The sequence below is a fragment of the Sinocyclocheilus rhinocerous genome, unplaced genomic scaffold (assembly GCF_001515625.1).
Source record: "Sinocyclocheilus rhinocerous isolate Xijiao unplaced genomic scaffold, SAMN03320098_v1.1 scaffold6427, whole genome shotgun sequence".
NCBI lineage: Eukaryota > Metazoa > Chordata > Actinopteri > Cypriniformes > Cyprinidae > Sinocyclocheilus > Sinocyclocheilus rhinocerous.
In genome coordinates this window covers 43338-55959 of record NW_015627586.1, presented here as the reverse complement: position 1 = coordinate 55959, position 12622 = coordinate 43338, and the positions used below count along the sequence as shown (strand labels likewise).

The 12622-nt window shown below is 41.5% G+C and overlaps 1 protein-coding gene across 1 annotated transcript; it reads right to left on the bottom strand.

Moving 5' to 3' along the window:
• Nucleotides 1-8452: 8452 nt before the first annotated feature.
• On the bottom strand, nt 8453-9640 carry LOC107731860 (zinc finger CCHC domain-containing protein 18-like). The gene has a single exon (XM_016543056.1). The coding sequence runs from the start codon at nt 9638-9640 to the stop codon at nt 8453-8455; it is 1188 nt and encodes a 395-aa protein (XP_016398542.1).
• Nucleotides 9641-12622: the final 2982 nt, after the last annotated feature.

The following is a 12622-nucleotide window of genomic DNA, read 5'->3' as shown; positions in this document are numbered from 1 at the left end:
TTTGGACTGATAGTCAGTCAGTACTGAAATACATCGCAAATGAGAATGCACGATTCCGCACATATGTCGCAAATAGGATCTCTGTTATCAGAGAAAACACCGATGTAACACAGTGGAAATTTATCAGAAACAACCAGAACCCGGCAGACTTGGCATCAAGAGGGGTGAGTGCCAGCACATTGGTAAAGTGCAGAGAGTGGATCCATGGACCAGACTTTCTATGGAAGAAAGAAGAGGAATGGCCTAAAGAGTCCCTGGTAACTGTGTCACTCCCACCTGATGATGTTGAAGTTAAAAGAAACACCACTGTGTAGAGTAATGTCCTTAAAGACAAGGAAAATCCTACCAGCCAACTACTTAACTACTTTTCAAGTTGGACAAAGCTAAAGATAGCAGTAGCATGGTTCTTAAAGTTCAAGAATGCCCTTCGATTGCTTAGTGCAAAAAGGAAAGAAATCCAGACAGCCTGCGTGAATAAGGACACCAAGAACCCAAACAAGGTATGTGACAAATTGAAAGCATTCAAGACATCACTTGGAGCACAATCCATAAGCTTGGATGATCTCTTGAAAGCAGAAAAGGCTATTGTCGAGTTTGACCAGAAACAAAGGTATGCAGAAGAAATGTTAAGAATTGAAAAGGCATCAGTTGTTGGAAAGTGCTTAAATTTATGTGCCACATTCTCTCAGACTCTGTCCAATAGCCCGAGGCCGGTATGCCGTCACTGTGAGCTCCCCAGCCCGTCGTCGGCGCGAACGCAAATCTCAGAAAGCGCCTGTGACGAGGTGCGATCTGGATATGAAAATATGCGTCTTTCAGGTCCACCGAAACAAACCAATCTCCGGGTCGAATCTGCTCGAGAATCAGCTTTAGCATTGTCATTTTGAAAGCGCGTTTGTATAATGCACGGTTGATGGGTCTCAGGTCTAAGATTGGACGAGGACCACCATCTTTCTTTGGAACGACAAAGTACTGGCTGTAAAACCTGCTCTCTCTCTCGCTCGGCGGGACCACTTCTATCACGCGTTTCGCGAGGAGATTTAGAATTTCTTGCCTCAGCACCGGCTCGTTGTGTGCCAGAACTGTTGACATTACCACGCCATTGAACCGGGGTGGTCTGTGCCGAAACTGAAGCGTGTAGCCGTTCTTTATTACGTTCTGCAACCAATCCGAAATGCGCGGAATGGACCACCATGCGCTCGCAAAAAGACACAGCGGGCGGAGCGCCTCGTCCTCTGAATCCTGAGCAACGCCGCTGTATGCCGGGGTCGTATTCAGAAAGCTCACGGGATGAGTGGGAGCGCTGTATTTTAGCGAGGGTCGTGCCTCGCCAATCCACGGGGAGCGCGAGCCTTCTGCTGAATGTTTGAGCGACAGTGACGTGTGTATGTGCGAGGTGTCGAGAGCGAGCCGCAGCTGCGGGGGTCCGACACCTGTCACGGGGCGTGAGCATCGCCAGATGCACGGGGAAGCTGCAAGCCCGACTCTATTGACGGTTTCACGGCCGAGTGTGAAGCCGCTATCACTGGAGGAGGAGAAAAAAGCTCTTTTTGTGAGGGTGTCACAGACTTTATTGCATTTTGAACATACACAACACCGAAATTCTCGTAGTCGCCTGCAACAGCCAAGGGGACTTCGCGAGAACATCTCAGACGCTTTGCGGCGGGTTTGCCGCTTGGCGCTCTCCTCCTCTGCACCCTCCCGTCAGGAACAAGGCTTCTGTTCCGGCGGGGGAGTTGCCCCGGGACGGCCGCTTTTGTTGAAGCCGTGACGCCCCTTCGGTGTCCTCTGCCACCTGGAGTTTTGGCACGCACAGACGGCTCTGGGTCCGGCGCCGATGAAGCTGAAGCAGAGGGGGGCCGCTTTGACGGTCGGTTGAAAGCAGATGAGGATCTACTACGTGCAGGGGGCTTTGTCTGCAACGTGTGCGGTCAGATGGCAGGGCCTTGATGGCAGCGTAGCACCCGTCTTCAGGGAAGCAGAGGAGGGGCAGAGGTGCGCGGCGATGGATTCCTCGACGGGCGGAATGCGCGTATATCTTCAGGCTTCCGCCCCGTCGACTTTAGTGAAGATCTCCGACCCGCCAGCGCGAGTGCGAGCCGATTGGGGCTGAACCCACGCCTTAGCGACCTCGTCGTGCAAGTCGGGGAGGAATGGGGCTCGCTTACTCAGAGCGGCCGCTCGGCGGCCCGAGTGAAGGAACCACGCATCCAGCTTGCTCTTAGCTGGTTCGTCAGGGGATTCCCACTCAAGACCGAGATCGCTCACGGCCCTGGTAAGAATCCGAACGAGCTCATCCTGGAACGCAGCGTGTCCCTCCACTTCAGAGCGCTCCCTTTCTGCGCGGTCGTTGCCGAGAGAAATCACCGAGGGCGATGTTCCTCCAAGCTCTAAGCACTCGCACTGAGAATTCCTCGCAGTGCGGGCAGCCCGACCCGTGCTGCCTCCACATGGGCGAGACCCAGGCACGAGATGCAGAACTCGTGAGTGTCCGGGGCCTCGATAGGTCCCAAACACAGCGTGCAAACGTTGGACATGCAGCCAGAATAATTAAATGTATCATTTTGATGGCGGATTGCAATCCAGAAAGGATTATGTGTTTATGAAACACGTGAATTAAATTTAATTATATTCCATTTTTAAATGTGCTTCTGATTACAGATAGCCTGGGGTTACACAAGATTTGTATTTTAAAGACAACCAGTTCGAAGGGAGCATAATTAGCTTTTTGGGTTAAAATATTTTTTTAATATGAAATTTGAATGGTGACAATTAGAGATTAGACTATACAGAAAATGAAATCTACTCGCTTATACACACTATATTCACATAGTCACGCAATGCTGATGTTGTTAACATTAACAATTTGAGAATAAACTATAACGATAATAATAATTTGCACGGTTTGTTGTGATATGAGCTAATTTAGATTAAATCACCATTGGTAGCGAGATTTATTGTAATGCTTTTTTCCTCAGTTGGTCAGAACAAACGTGGCAGACTTGTTACTTACTCGTTCAGATGACAATATCCGGTGAAAATTATTATTTGGGTCATATTTCAAGATGTAGGCTAGAATCTGTGATTGCGAAGTACAGTAAATATCCACACCGGAGTGGTGACTGACTGCCACACACACACACACTCCTCAAAACATTAGATTCATCCGCGCTGGAGCCGCGTCGGAGCACAACCCACGCAAGGAAGATAATTCGCTGCAATTGCAGGTTTTCAAACAGAGATGGCAACAAAGAGGCAAAACTTATGGACTGCAGCTTTAAACAAACTGGGTAAAGTGTGTTTGATGGTTGTGTAAATGTGAGAAAAACCGTGAGCTGCTCGCCTCTCCTCAGAAGACTCGACGCGGAATGAAAGAAGGAAAGGCGCAGGGTTGCCAGGTTTTCACAACAAAACCCGCCCAATTGCTGCTCAAAACTAGCCCAATCTTTCGAGGGGGGTCCCCCGATAAAAATTGCATTCTGGGGGATAAAATACAAGTTTTTTGGCGTGGTTCCCCTGGTAAAATTCGCATTTCAGGGGCTAAATATCACGTTATTGGGGTCGCTTCAACCCGCTGACATGAAAAATAACCCGCAGCAACAGTGTTAAAGTAGCCAAATTCTGCGGGAAAACCGCGGAATTGGCAACACTGGAAAGGCCCGAGCGGTGACGTCATCAGCCGCCAACGGTCAAATTACTGTTTACAACGACAAAACATCTATTTAAAAAATCAACATACCTTACGAAAAGTAACCATGGTCACTACACTTTTACTATAATAAAACCATGGTTAATTTTCATAAGGGATTATCACAAAAAAATTGCAACAAGGATCACTCGCCGCTTATCTTTATTCCAGCTTCTCTCTTTCTGCTGGTTGTGTAAAGCTGTAGAGAAATGAAGACAGTAATCAAACTTAAAGTTAATTGTTCTTCATGAAGCCTCATGGTGTGAATGAAATATCAAACTGACTATAAAAAACTCTTTGAAATGTATATATGACACTGGATATCAAGAGTGAAACTGTTAATAACAAACAGCAATCATTAAATGTCAGTCATGTGTAACAAGTGCCCTCAACATAAGCTGGAGCAATGGACCAGTTTCTAGGTTAGTGGAGAACAGAATTAATACTGGCAGTAAATGAATCACAAAGTCATGTGAGGAAGATACTCAAAAAATATGTATTGTAATTGAACAATCACCTGAATGGCATGAAACAAAATTTGAAACAACAACAACAATAATAAAAATAAAATGATACACAAAATATGAATTCTCTGTTGTCTTTGGTTTTCTTCTCTTATTCTTTTAAGATTTGTTTTCTCTCCATGTTTTTCTTAAACAATTTAATGTAAGTTATCTACACTATCTCTGTGTACGTAGATTTTAGTAAGACTTTTATTTGAATTACCTGTATTTTGAACAACTCTTAAGCTTCACTGTCTCTTTAATTTTTGAGTTTAGGGTTCTTATTCTATTTTGCTTTTAGCGTTATTACTTTCTATACCGTTTAGACAAACCAAATAAACCCTTAAACAAGATACAATGTTATATACCCAAAATCCAAACAAATAGGAACTTCTTGACACAACTAAAATGTTCAAATAAAAATAAATCCAAAATTTACATCCGACTCACATTCAATAACATTCAATAAACAATACTCTTGTTAGAACTCTTTGTCTGAATTGTCTTTGAATATCGTCCAGAAAGTCCTGTATGAAATCCAGTGGGTGAGTGCAAAATCAGTTAAATCCTACCAATTCAAAGAAGTACTTGAACAAAAGAGAATGTCCTCCCAACTGAAGAAAGTTGAAGAATTTAAGGAATCTTTGTGATGCAGCAAAAGTGTCTTTTTCCCAGGTTCAGAAATCAGCATTCAATTTTTTTTCTTGGTGGCCCGCCATCTCAAATCCATGAGAGAGGTTCTCAACTCAACCAATAAACCTGACCTGTTTTACCAAAACAGTGTCATTAACATTCAAAATTATCTTTATATCATTTTTCTCTTTAAACTGAGTGTTTAAACATCCATATCCACGTTCATAATGAACGTGTTATCTTACAGGCATATTGAGAATATGGAAATTAATATTCATTAATTGCTAAGCAGAATATATCACTCAACATTCCAAAAGAAATCATATTAACAATCAGAAAATATGCAAACAATCTTTACAACATGCATAATGATATGCATAGTAACAAAATACATCTTTCAAAGAAAATAAAATACATATAAACTCACCAAATCCCGAGTTTCACAGTTTGATAAACACCCGCTTCAGATTCAAAGGAGCTTCACAATCGGCTAGCATCCACGCTTAAATCAGCAATCATCATTCTAAAACGATTTATCATCATCAACCATAAAGTATTATAAAGTTGCTTATAACCATATTAAATGAATTATTACAATATAAACCTTTTTAATCCCTTCTGTATTGCTCTCATCTCGTGTTCAGCGCGTCTCTTGCACTTCCGTGAGTCATCTGCTTACGTCATACACAACTCGTGTATGTGTAATACATCACATGTTCTGCACTCAATTATAATACTAATTCTTTTTATTTATACATAATTAATTCACAATGCATATTAATAGAGGTGTCTAACCGATCTGGGTTGCTCTGCTAGAGTTTCAATGAAAGCTGTGTTCAACCCCTGCAAAAGAGATTGAATAATTGATATCATGGGATTGCCCAACTCAGGGTAAGTCAATCTTTTGGATTTTTGTCTCACTCTTTTGGACTTCCTTAATCTACTTCCAGCTTCACATTCATCTGACTGTATCTTATTCAGGTGTTTCAGATTCAACTGGATCCACTCTGTCTCCTTTTACTGGAACATGAGGTATGTTTTTTTCATTTTGTTCTGTGTTAGTGTTAGTTCGGTTTTCCATCCTGGAATGAGCGAGTGATTTCAAGCTTTGTTGCCCCGTTTCAGACGGATAACTTCTCTCTTCCAATCTTTTCCTTTCAGGTATCACATCGCTGTGCACGGAAGCTGGTCCAGAAGAGGACTGAGTTTCAGGTAAGTATCCTGGTTCAGGTAGGTACCTTGGTTCAGGTAAGTATTCTTCATGTGTACTATCAATGACATCGTCACTGGCAGGGTTTGAGTCATGTTGCATCTGGATTACAGGTTCAGCATTTCTGAGAGGGATTTCTCTTGATGCTCTCAGAACTTCAAACTCCTTAACGAATCTCACTGGAATGGTTTTGGAAATAGGCTCAATTTCTTGCACAAGATATTCATCGTCCTCTCCATCATAATCCAGACATTGCTCTGAACTTTCTGGTCCTTCATCATTTACTTCTCTCAGAACTGTTCGTCCTTTTTGCAGCTTGTGTGCGATTTTCTCTTCCTCCACAGATGGTGACAAGAAACCACAAGGCAATAACAAGTCCCTATGGAGTGTCCGCAAAGATCCTTCTTTCCCTTCTGGTTTCACGGTGTAAAGAGGAAGTTCACCAGCACGGTTCACCACGATGTATACTTCAGAGTCCCATTTATCCGCCAATTTGTGCTTCCCTCGGAGACACCTCATTCCTGATGAGAACTCGATCACCCACATCAAGTGAAGACTCTGTCACTCTTTTGTCGTACCGTGTCTTGTTCCTTGCTGCAACCTTTGCTGCATTCTTTCTGGCAAGTTCGTAACTCTCCTGCAAATGAGTTTTCAACGTTTTCACATACTGGGAATGGAACTCATTATGGCTGTTATTCACAGGTACTCTAAAAGCGAGGTCTATTGGCAACCTGGGCTGCCGGCCAAACATTAACTCATATGGAGTGAATCCTGTAGTTTCGTGTTTAGTGCAGTTATATATATGCACAACAGTTTTCACACAGTCTCTCTAATGGGTTTTGTCCTTGTTTCTCAAAGTACGCAACATACTTAACAGCGTTCGGTTGAACCATTCAACCGGGTTTCCCCTGGGATGATACGGTGTAGTCCTAACTTTCCGTATACCAGCAATCTCACATAGCTCTTTAATGGTCTTACTCTCAAAATCAGGCCCTTGATCACTATGAAGCCTTTCAGGTAGCTAGCATCAGTGTGCAACTCGTAGGGCAGTTTGGGATCAGCAAATCCTAACACTGGTGCTGTGGTGAGTTTCTCTATGAGCGTGTCAAAAGCATGTTGACAACTTTCTGTCCATCTTCCTCCAAAAGGCATTTTGGGACTCAGGTAGGACATACTCTTGTTCTTGCCTTTACAGTTCTTACGGAGAGGTGGGTATCCGACAGTCAAGTCATTTAGTGGCTTTGCGATCTTGGCGTAATCTCGGATGAAACGGCGATAATAGCCAGAAAACCCCAAGAAGGAACGTAATTCCTTGAGGGTTTTGGGACTTGGCCAGGTTTTGGTTGTCTCTATTTTCTGAGGATCAGTTTCCACGCCATTCTGTGAGACAATATGTCCCAAATACCTAACAGAGGTCTGGAGAAATTTACATTTCTCTACTGAAAGCTTCAGTCCATACTATTTCAAGCGATTTAGGACATGCAAAAGGTGGGTTTCATGTTATTCTAACGTCTCAGAAAATACGATCAAATCATCCAAGAATACCAGGACTTCAGTGAGGTTAATGTTGCCCATACACTTCTCCATAAGTCGCTGAAATGTGCTGGGAGCATTCGTTATCCCCTGGGGCATACGATTGAACTCCCAAAACCCCAGGGGACAAACAAAAGCAGTTTTGGGCTTATCTTTTTCCTTCACTTCAATCTGGTAATAACCAGATTTAAGATCAAGCACTGAAAACCACTTAAATCCACGGAGTGCCGAAAAGGCTTCCTCGAGATTCGGAAGTGCGTAAGCATCCTTTATGGTCTGTGTGTTCAATTTGCGATAATCGATACACAGCCTCACGTCGCCATTTTTCTTTTTGACAACCACAATGGGTGACGAAAAGGATGATTCCGATTCCCGGATGATTCCAGCCTCAAGCAACTCTTCCAGATGTCGACGAACCGCTTCAAAGTCATCAGGATGTATGGGTCTGGCCCTGTGCTTGAAAGGAGTATTATCATGTAGCTTGATGCTGTGCTTAACTTTGTCAGTTCGTCCAACATCAAAATCATGTACAGCAAAAACTTCTGACATGTCCCGTAACTTCTGGGTAATCCTCTCCTTCCATTCTTTAGGTAATGGAGAGTCGCCGAAATCAAAACGGAGTTCCTTTGTAGACTTCTCTTCTACTTTTGAGGACATGTCTCCCTTCTGAGCGCTCTTATTTGAAATTACTCTCTGTATGGCATGGACATCCACAATTACACTCTTTCCAGGAATGGTGATATCATGCTCTGTCTCATTTTTAAGCACTACAGGGACTTTACAGGATGGATGCTTAGGTAAGTTAATAAGACAGCTAGCGATTAAAAGTCCTCCAGGAACAGAAGAATGAGAGGGGAGTTCCATCACTACCCACCTATCTGTCATTTATCCCTTTACACTTACGACTCCCTCCAAGACAAGATTCTGCCCTGCAGGTACAACAGCGGCATCAGCGCTGGGGAGTCTAACAACTCCTACACTGCTGTTTACTCTTTGAGTCCTTCGATACTCAATTGTTTTCACGACCACTGGGCACTGCTGGCGGTCCCACAGACTTTGTCGTTCTCTAAGCTGCTTCCGTTTTTCGTTCACTAAAGGTGGGTTGGGATCGCTCTTGCAACCAGATGCAATATGTCCATCTTCGCCACAGCGGAAACAGTAACCTGGCTTAGGTCTATCTTGGGACTTTTGCACAACAGCTGAAGCAGTGGGCTTAGAGCAAGCTTGTTTGGTCTCACGGTTTCCTTCTTGCTTTAGAGGCTTTTGGGATCCTAGCTTTGTGAACTGACTCTGAAGTTCTGCAATCTGTTTCTTCAATTCAAGCACATCATCACTTTGCAGTGGCACAGGTTTCTCTGTCTTTTTAGCTTTCTGCTTACTGAGCTGACTTTGAAGTTTTGTGACTTGCTGTCTCAGTTCTGCAATTTCACTTCCCTCCAATGCTGCACCCTGCTCCCAGTCAAAAGAGCTTGTGGCTACCACATTGGAGCTGACTTTTTGACGATGCACATTCAGATGCTGACGCATACGGCTCTCTTTGGCAGAATGTCGATTCTCTTCACTGCGCAACTGCAATAGCAGTTCGGAGAATGAAGGTGGACTGTCTCGTTTACCCTCAAGCTGAAGGTTTGTTATTAACGCGTCATTCCAACAGCCTCGGCAGAACTGTTTTAAGAGCTGTTTATCAGCTTCAGCATTGGAAACTGCACCTCTTTTCATTGCTTTTAAGAGAGCTGTTTGTAAACGCTGCAGATACAAGGAGGGCTTTTCTCCTGCATTTTGCAATGTGTTCAAGAATCTTGCAAAAAGATCATCCCCATCCTCGACTGCATCAAAAGCAGAATCCAGAATGTCAAGGTATGCATTAGGTAGAGCTGTTGCACCCAAATGTCTCACAATTTCTGATGCTGGAGGTAACAAACTGTCTAATATTTTCCTGGAACGGTGCAAATCAGAAAGAGAAGGATCCTGGAGAATCAGTTCAACGCTCCCTCTCCAAGCATCATAATCAACTTCAGTGCTCGGACGTGGAATTTTCCCAGAGAACACTCTAAGTCTGAAAGGTGCATGCATGTGGGGAATTCCCTCATTCTTTATTAGGTGCTCAACTACCACACGTTGGATTTCGGGTGGGTTTACATCAGCCACATCGAAAGCTGACGTTCTCTTTTCAAAGACCACTGAACGCAAGCTTGACAAGCTTCTGCGCTTTTCCCTCCCTTGAATGAGGTAAGAGGATCATGTGTGGGAGTGCCAGTCCCCAAGGAAATATTTGGTTCGTTCTTATCTGTTACAATTTCAGCACTTGATGTAGTGGCTTGAGATAACTGTTCTCTCAGAAGTTCCTCAAAAGTCTTTCCACTAATCGTAGCTAATTTCTGCAGCTCAGCAAAGTAACGGTCGGTAGCTTGCTTGGTTGCTGCTGGCAAGTAAGCACTTGACAAGACTGATATGACATAAGAGACATTGTGAGGGCTTCTAAAAGTGTATGGCAACATAGGCTCAAGAGTCACAAGGGCAGAACAGCTTTCATACTCTACAATAACGTCTCTATGAAGAGGCGACTTTGGGTCATCTACTCTCAGATGTCTACTAACACGTCCATGTTTATTTAGAAAGTCAACTAGGTCTTCATCAAGCTCAGTGTCAGTTAACCCACGAACTATCACTGAGTTTGCAACTTTAACATTTTCCGTTTCTGTAACAAGTGCCCTCAACATAAGCTGGAGCAATGGACCAGTTTCTAGGTTAGTGGAGAACAGAATTAATACTGGCAGTAAATGAATCACAAAGTCATGTGAGGAAGATACTCAAAAAATATGTATTGTAATTGAACAATCACCTGAATGGCATGAAAAATTTGAAACAACAACAACAATAATAAAAATAAAATGATACACAAAATATGAATTCTCTGTTGTCTTTGGTTTTCTTCTCTTATTCTTTTAAGATTTGTTTTCTCTCCATGTTTTTCTTAAACAATTTAATGTAAGTTATCTACACTATCTCTGTGTACGTAGATTTTAGTAAGACTTTTATTTGAATTACCTGTATTTTGAACAACTCTTAAGCTTCACTGTCTCTTTAATTTTTTTAGTTTAGGGTTCTTATTCTATTTTGCTTTTAGCGTTATTACTTTCTATACCGTTTAGACAAACCAAATAAACCCTTAAACAAGATACAATGTTATATACCCAAAATTCAACCAAATTGGAACTTCTTGACACAACTAAAATGTTCAAATAAAAATAAAAATAAATCCAAAATTTACATCCGACTCACATTCAATATCATTCAATAAACAATACTCGTTAGAACTCTTTGTCTGAATTGTCTTTGAATATCGTCCAGAAAGTCCTGTATGAAATCCAGTGGGTGAGTGCAAAATCAGTTAAATCCTACCAGTTCAAAGAAGTACCCGAACAAAAGAGAATGTCCTCCCAATTGAAGAAAGTTGAAGAATTTAAGGAATCCTTGTGATGCAGCAAAAGTGTCTTTTTCCCAGGTTCAGAAATCAGCATTCAATTTTTCCCTTGGTGGCCCGCCATCTCAAATCCATGAGAGAGGTTCTCAACTCAACCAATAAACCTGACCTGTTTTACCAAAACAGTGTCATTAACATTCAAAATTATCTTTATATCATTTTTCTCTTTAAACTGAGTGTTTAAACATCCATATCCACGTTCATAATGAACGTGTTATCTTACAGGCATATTGAGAATATGGAAATTAATATTCATTAATTGCTAAGCAGAATATATCACTCAACATTCCAAAAGAAATCATATTAACAATCAGAAAATATGCAAACAATCTTTACAACATGCATAATGATATGCATAGTAACAAAATACATCTTTCAAAAGAAAATAAAATACATATAAACTCACCAAATCCCGAGTTTCACAGTTTGATAAATACCCGCTTCAGATTCAAAGGAGCTTCACAATCGGCTAGCATCCACGCTTAAATCATCAATCATCATTCTAAAACGATTTATCATCATCAACCATAAAGTATTATAAAGTTGCTTGTAACCATATTAAATGAATTATTACAATATAAACTTTTTTAATCCCTTCTGTATTGCTCTCATCTCGTGTTCAGCGCGTCTCTTGCACTTCCGTAAGTCATCTGCTTACGTCATACACAACTCGTGTACATGTAATACATCACATGTTCTGCACTCAATTATAATACTAATTATTTTTATTTATACCTAATTAATTCACAATGCATATTAATAGATTGTTTCACTTTTTTAATTAAAAGTCATCTGCTTACGTCATACACAACTCGTGTACGTGTAATACATCACATGTTCTGCACTCAATTATAATACTAATTATTTTTATTTATACATAATTAATTCACAATGCATATTAATAGATTGTTTAACTTTTTTAATTAAAAGTGTAACTATTAGAATATACAATTATATTATTTATTTTCTTTAGGCACCACATTTAACATGGGTTACACGTGTGGGGTAAAATATAATTTATTAGGCATTTAAAAAGCTCTTGAGAAAATTAAAACATGGAAAGCCACAAAAGCAAACATAATGGACTCTTTTCACAAGACTGTGATGCCACGTTTCAATGGTCGTCAGCACCATAAAAGTGTTTTTTTAAATATATATATATATTTTTTTTTTTATGAGGGCGTTTCTAATACAGCGTCTATGGGACATTAAATTTGACATTGTTCTCTCTTCTGATTGACATTATCAGTCTCTCTCTTTCTCTTTCTGTAAGTTGTGAAAACACTATCGTGGCGCAGGGGAATTTAAAGTTAAAACGTCATCTTTCATCTGATGACATGATGACATCTTTCATGTCATCTCCACATGTCATCTTTCGACATAACCTACGCTCACTCTCACCCTCCCGGTTATCTGCTATGGTTTCATCTTCGCTTCCTTCCCATAAACTGTTAGCATCTTTTGATGCTAACAGTGCTACTGATACTTTCTGCTCCACTCTTACATCTTGTTTAGACACTGTCTGCCCCTTGTCTTCCAGGCCAGCCCGTACCACCCCTTCTGCCCCTTGG